Source organism: Ananas comosus, unplaced genomic scaffold (genome assembly GCF_001540865.1).
Source record: "Ananas comosus cultivar F153 unplaced genomic scaffold, ASM154086v1, whole genome shotgun sequence".
NCBI lineage: Eukaryota > Viridiplantae > Streptophyta > Magnoliopsida > Poales > Bromeliaceae > Ananas > Ananas comosus.
In genome coordinates, this window is record NW_017892190.1 from 1 (window position 1) to 7,235 (window position 7,235).

The following is a 7,235-nucleotide window of genomic DNA, read 5'->3' on the forward strand; positions in this document are numbered from 1 at the left end:
TATATATATATATATAAAATTGAGCTCCTATGCTTTTAAAAGTACCAAGTTATTGGTGTTTGTAGGTTTTTAGCCATTGGATTAAGAGATATGCGGTTAGGATGATGTGGGCTCCCTAGGGTTGAGTAGGTGGTTGGTTGAATAGTATATATATATGAACCGAAGCAGAACATTTAAAGGGATGTTTTTGTAAATCAGAAAATTTTTGAGTGGACAAATTTGAAATCGTTAGTTTTGTAGGAATATATTTGCTATTTAACATCTTTTAGGCACCTATATATATCAAATTAACCCTTTTTTTTTTGCCTTTAACTTCTCTAGATTATATCATTTTATGTGAATCCTAATTACTAATCTAATTCTTCAAGGAAAAAAGTAATGTTAAGCCACATTGTTTGATAGAAATATTTATTTACAAACAATGTTAAGCCACATTGTTTGTAAATTAAGCAGAACATTTTATTTCAAATTTAAGGAAATATTTTTGAGATAAAAATGCACGAAACTTACCTAAATTTTGAAATAATTACTAACCTAATAAGCTTTATACATTTTTATCTATATTTGACAAATAAATTGATCATCTTAAGGACTCAGATGCAAATGCCCCATTAAATATTTGGGTTAATTGCCCACATATCCTTCAAAAGTATATGCATTTTAATTATGCTTACCTCTAGAAAAGTTTCAATGATAAAATTTATCCCTCTAAAGTTTCTCCCTTATTTTGAGCTAATTTTGGATTAATCCCAGTTAACTTAATCCTCAGCCTATATAATCCCAGGTTTTCATAAGAATAAATTTCAACTTAAGTTTTTAGAGAGTATATTTAGAAGGACAAATGAGTATATATAATTATCTATAGAATTAACAACTATTTAATTATTTTTTTTTAGACAAAGGTAGCATGCTACTTGCTTCGTATATTTTTTTTTAGAAATAAACTTAGCTGAAAATGTGAATCAATTAGGATTCGAACTCGAATTCTCGGATACCAACTACCAAGTCCTTTACCAGTTGCGACAGGGACGGTCAGTAACAACTACTACTTAATATTAGGCTCACAAAACTTAACCCCAAAAAGGTACATTTAGAAATGGATATACTTCGATTTGCCCACCCCGCTCCCCCAGTATGGTTTAGTGTATTTTTATTTTATCACCCCGTGGTTTAAAATGTGCACTTTACTGTCTCTTGGTTTTATTTTTATTGTGCTAAAAAAACCTACAGTCAAATAGGATAGTAAGAAAATTTTTTTAAAAAATTACACTTTGTATCCTATGCGATAACAGATCCTAACAATAAAACAAAAATAATAACTATTGAACTATTTATAACTTTTTGAACCACGGAGTGCTACAGAAAAAATATGTGCCTATATCTAAGCATCCAACAAATATTTGTATCCAAATAATATTCAAAAAATATATATATAAATGTGAATATAAATCCAAATAATATTCAAAAAATATAAATATGAATATAATTTCACGAACATAGAGAGAGATCTAGAGAGAGAGAGAGAGAGAGAGAGAGTGGACCTCAAGACGAGGAGTGCTGTCTGCGCAAACCTCGTGCATGAGGAAAGTCATGCCGTGCGGGTTTCAATCACTGACGTCACGCTTTTCATGGACTCAACTGCATGCAAAGAGGAAGACCCACACACCATTAACACAACACAATTGCTCTCTCTCTATCTCTCCTTTTCTGCTCTCCCTTTCTCTCCTCTCTGTGTTCAAATAACAATACATTATTCAGATATCTACTATACATCAATCGACATCAAATGAATTGAGAAAAAAAAAAAAAAAAAAAAAAAAAAAAAAAAACAAGCCCGATCACCCTCTTTTTGTATATATTAACTTAAAATATTACTAATACATAATCTTACACATGCAGAATTAGCAGAATAATATTTACCAAAACTTCCACAACACCAACTCAGCGTAGTGATCTCTGCGTCATGTTCACCATCAGAATTCACAGCGAGAGGAAAGCAAATAATAATAATAATAATAATCATAACAACTATATATATCATATATTATATAAATTAAAATGAATATGAAATAAGCGAGCTTGATTGAGAATTTGAAAGAGAGCCAGACTACAATCATGCATACTTAGTACTACACTGCGTTATTATTATAATTATATTATTATATTATTTTACAATTTCTTCTGTGTGCAATTTGGGTCCACCTTTTTTGATTTTGATCATTCTCCCTCCTCATCTTCCCTTCTGATTCCGATCGCCGCCGCCGAATTTGAATCCGACGTGATCTTCGACACGACACGGCTTCGAGCAAGCCCGGAATTGGCGTTGATTCGGCGGCGGGGTTCTTTGTCGCGGTGCGTCGGAAGGGCGCGAAACCTGCTGCTGTACGCAGGATCGTCGAGTGTTGTGAAATTGAGGGGCAGGTTTTGGTGCTGCTGCGTGCCGCGCTCTTCCTGCTCTCCTTTCGCATTCCGGAAGTACTTGTTTGATGTTCTCCACTTCTCCTTGCAGCGCTTCAGCGCTGGCGGGAATAAAAAAATAAAAAAAAAAAAAAACCCAGCGACCGCACACGCCGTCGCCTCCTTCCACAGCGGGCCCTTTCAGCCCTGGCTCCTGGAACTTCGCCTCCAGCCCGCTCCGCACCGCCGATCATGCGCCTCACCTCCGCCCGCGGCCACCGGCTCGGTGCTGTATCCGCAGCCCCTCCGTTTGAACGTCGCAGCGTAATTTTGTTATTAACCTCTTCGAGGAGATGGATTCTCGTCTCGGAGACGTTCTCGAGCGAACGAGATCCGGGCGGCGTCGCGGAGTCGGCGACCGGCGCGGTCGCCGCGGCGGCCGCCTCCTGGCTCGACCGCGCGGCCGCCTGCTCCCGCCAGGACTCGTCGCTGCGCGTCCGCTCGCGGTCCCGCCGCTCCGCCGCCTCCAGGAAGCTCCGGTGGAGGCTCTCCTGGTGGTCCATCAGCCGCTTCACCGTCGCCTCCATGAACCCGACCATCGCCTGCAGCTGCTGCTGCTTCCGCCTCTGCCGCCGCTGCCGCCGCCTCTCCTTATTCCGAGCAACGGCAATTCCTGCGGTTCTCTGACAATTCCTCGCAGCCGCAGCAGCCTCTTCGCCCGCCGAAGTCTCCGACGTCCCGCCGACATCATCCGGAGCTTCATTTTCGGCGGCAGCGGCAATAATTGGGTAGTCATCGCCGGTTAGGGCAGAGCCTGAGCCGGTTTGGTTCGCGGCGGCGGCAGCGGCGGCGGTGGGGGTTGTAGCAGCACTGCTGCTGCCGGGCTTGTAGATCGCCTCGAGCTCGCTGAAGATCTTGTAGTTGTCGGCGTTGCCGCTCCTCTTTTCGCCATACTTGCTCGACGGCTCGGGATCAGGCTCGTCGTGGCGGTCGCAAGAGCCACTCTTGTGCCTCTTGTTGTTGCTGCTGTTGCTGTTGTGAAGAAAATCTATATCCAAAGGTCGCCTACAACATTACATTACATTATATTACATTACACGCATGAACGGACGTCATTTATAGAAGGTATCTCTTAAATAAGAAAGAAAAATGTTCTTACCAACTGAGTTCTTTTATAGTAGATTCCTCTTCCGGGCCGCCGCCACCGCCGCTGCTGTCGACTGCCAGCTTGAAATTGACGGCGGCGGCCGACAGAAGCGACGGTCCGGTGTCGTCGCTGCCGCCAGAGTGATTCTCCGGCGGCAGCGGCGGCGGCGGCGACGGGGAGTGGGTGTGGAAGAGCCGGAAATCGTGTTCTTGATAAAACAGCTGTTGGGTGGCGGCGGCAGCAGGCGGCGGCGGCGGCGGCGGAGGGGGGACGGGGATGGGGAGGAAAGGCATGCCGAAGGGGGTCAGGAGAGGCTGCAGCGGCGGCGGCGGATGCGGAGGTTGGTGGTGGAGGTGGTGGAGGAGAGGATTGTGGTGGTGGTGGTGGTGGTGGTGGTAGTTGATGAAGGGATGGGAAGAGAGGGGTGCGGCGGCGGCGGAAGAAGGAGGAGTTGGATTGGTGGAGAGGGAGAAGACTGCACTCCCGTCCGGCACCAAGAACTGCTGCAAGTCGGACACTCCTCCTCCGCCGCCTCCTCCTCCATATCCAGACTGCATCTTTCTTACTTCGCACCCCGCTTTCTGCACAGAAAGTATGTATACAGGCGTGAATTTTTTGCTTCTTCTCGCTCTGCAGATGCAGTAGTAGGAGGAGAAAAAAACGAAGAGAAAAAAACAACAACAAATCATCCTCGCTCTCTCTCATCTCTCATCTCTCTCCTGTTATAACTACGCTGGTTTGTTCTCTCTTAGAGGGTGTAGGGGTCAAATATGCGGCGAGAAGATAGAAAAGTTGAAGGCAAAGGGGCACAGGGGATTGACGTCAGCAGGGATCTCTAAGTCCAGGGGCAATAAGCACCTCGCCATGCGGGCACCTGCACGCGCACGAGTGTTGGAGGGCAGTTTTGGAATTTCGTTTTATTTTGGTTGGGCTGGTGCAACGGTGCCCTTGTCCTTTATTTTTTTTTTGGAGAATACATATAAAGTTTTGTTCTAATATTCTTAGCTACGTTTGGGTTCGGAGGTTAGCAAAAACTAGTTATTTCAGAGAGTAGAGTTTAAGTTCTAGAATTAAGTGGGGTTAAAGTTATTTTTGTATTTGTTGTGGGGTTGGAGTTAGTCACAGTATTGAAAAATAGTGTTTGGTTAGAGTAGGTAGATAAGAAAGATAGGGTTATTATAAATAAAAAATAGTGTTTGAGTTATTATAAATAAAAAATAAGTGTGTTGGTTGGGATTGTGGGAGTTAGTGGGGTTAGCTATATGGAATAATTATTTGATGGTGAGTTAGCAACCCCACCTATTTTTAGGAGTGTTGGGAAATAATATTGAGGTTAAGAGTTATTCATCCTTTAACCCCCAACAAACAAGAGCTTAAAGGTTAATTTTATAATATTTCCTGCAAATATATGTGAAATAACAATATATTTCTATATAAAATTTAACTTTGTATATATTGTTCTAAAAAAATTCTGATGTTTTCAAAATGTCACTATCGTTAGAATACCGTTAAAAAAGTTAGTTAATATAGGTTAATATTTAATTTAATTAGGTTTTTGACATTTATCTCTTTATAATAGAAAATGAAGATGATTATTTTTTCTAAGAAATCCTTTCTTTCAACTTGGAGTCCGTATCATGGTGGTAAGAGCTGTGATTCTTGCTCAAAAATGACGAACACCTTCGAGTTATTGGCTCGTCCGGGCGTATAAAGGGGATCCAAGTTGGAGGAATATCCGCTTATCTTATAGAATAGAAGAAATGCACATCTGACCCAAGGAGAAAACAACTTCACTCCTGGAGGAAGGTTTTGATGGAATTAATCCATGTAGTCTTTGGGATCTATGCGGTTGCTCTCTTTCCTGTAGGTCGGAATATCAGGTATCATATTTTTTTCCAACTTAATGCAGATCTGATCTCAAGGAACAGAACCTTCTAACCCGTCTGGTATTCAATCACAGACTGTCGCGCCACTGTCACTTATATGCTAGTTTGATTTTTTGAGAATTATTTGTATGGCAAAATTGAAAATATAAACGGTTCTCTAACGATTTTCTAACGATAACAAACCAGAGGAACATATTTGAAAAACATAGAACTTTTGTAGGACAATATATGAAGTTGAACTTTGCAGGGACATATTTGCCATTTACTAATTTTGCGAAACGATATGTATGAAATAAACTCTATTTTCAATATATTCCTCTGGTTATTTCGTTAAATAATTGATTTATAAGCAAAATGATATTTTTGTCACATAATATTATCCCTATTATTGAAAAGCGGGTAAAAAAGGTCATATTTATCTCATTCAACTAATTAGGATTAAATATTTAACATATGGTTAACTAAATTTTTCTAACGGATTCTAACAGCTGGGACATATTTGAAAACATCATGACTTTTGCAGGGACAACATATGAAAATTAAATTTTGTAGAAATATATTTGTAATTCATTATGTTTGCAGGAATCTGTATACAATTTATTCTTTATTTTATTTTATTTCATTTTAAGCAATACTACTCATACACCAAACAGTGTGTTTAAATTATACACTTTATCCATTTAAGATATGAAATTTTTTATTTTTGAAAAAAAAAAATCTTATTTAACAAATCATAAACCAGCAATGTCAATGTGTAGAACTTTATTTTTATTCATAAATTTTTTTCTTTATCAAACTTTGTTTCCTGTTTTATCAACAAACCCTTACAAAAATTTAGAATAGAAACTAAGGAGAACAAAATTCTATTATGAATTAGTATATAACTCTTTATTACTACTATTATGAATTTCTATATATTACTTTTCTAACAACAAAATTAATTCATTACCAATCCACCTTAGAATAAATGGACCTTGCACACGCACATAAAAAAAATATATATGATATGTGTGAAACTTATTTGGGCCATAATCTTTTTAAAAATTTTAATTTTACTACCCCATAACTTTCTAATATTTTGGGTTTAAGCTACATATATTAATAACTCTTCTATTCTAGAATCTAGATGTGATATTGGTTAGTTTAGGATTAATTGCACTATGGGCTCCTAACCCTTTTTTTTTTTTTTTTTTTCCTGTTTACATCAAAATTTATGTTTTTTATTTATTTTTTTTGAGAGATAGCTAGCACGCTATCTGTTTCGTTTATTTCATTTAGAAATAAACTTAGCTAGAAATATGAATCAACTAGGATTCGAACTTGGGCTCGAGTACCAACCACCAAACTCTTTGCTACTTGCTCCAGGGACAGTCGGTACATCAAAATTTATGTTAATATTGATGAAATAGGCCGTATCAACTTTAATAAAGTTGAACATGCTCATACAGATTATAGTTATGATCTGATAATCTCCGGTTAATCTGAGCATCGACTTTTTTTTAAAATTTTTTTTTGTAAAATCTTGGTACCAAATCCGATTAGATGTCAAGATGCGGGATGCTCAAAAAAAGACAATTAGTATTGTAAAAATCTGCGTGAGTTTGATGTGATCGTAGGCATGAAAAACAATATTGACAAAAGTATAAGATTAGATTTGACACAGTAGGCGCAGATATAGTAGGAATTATATACGAATCAAAATAGTAAGGGAAAATGTGTAGGGACCATTAATAGTGCAATTTAGGTTAAAGATTAAGAACATGAATGCCATAAATAATAAAAGGAAAACTTCGAATACTATTCCT

General features: G+C 38.9%; 1 protein-coding gene across 1 annotated transcript; it reads right to left on the reverse strand.

The window, feature by feature from the left end:
* Positions 1 to 2,217: 2,217 nt before the first annotated feature.
* Positions 2,218 to 4,219, reverse strand: LOC109705337 (YLP motif-containing protein 1-like). The gene is made up of 3 exons (XM_020226073.1): positions 3,557 to 4,219; positions 2,588 to 3,462; positions 2,218 to 2,519 (listed from the first exon to the last, which is right to left on the reverse strand). The coding sequence occupies exons 1-3, from the start codon at positions 4,099 to 4,101 to the stop codon at positions 2,218 to 2,220; spliced, it is 1,722 nt and encodes a 573-aa protein (XP_020081662.1). The 5' UTR covers positions 4,102 to 4,219.
* Positions 4,220 to 7,235: the final 3,016 nt, after the last annotated feature.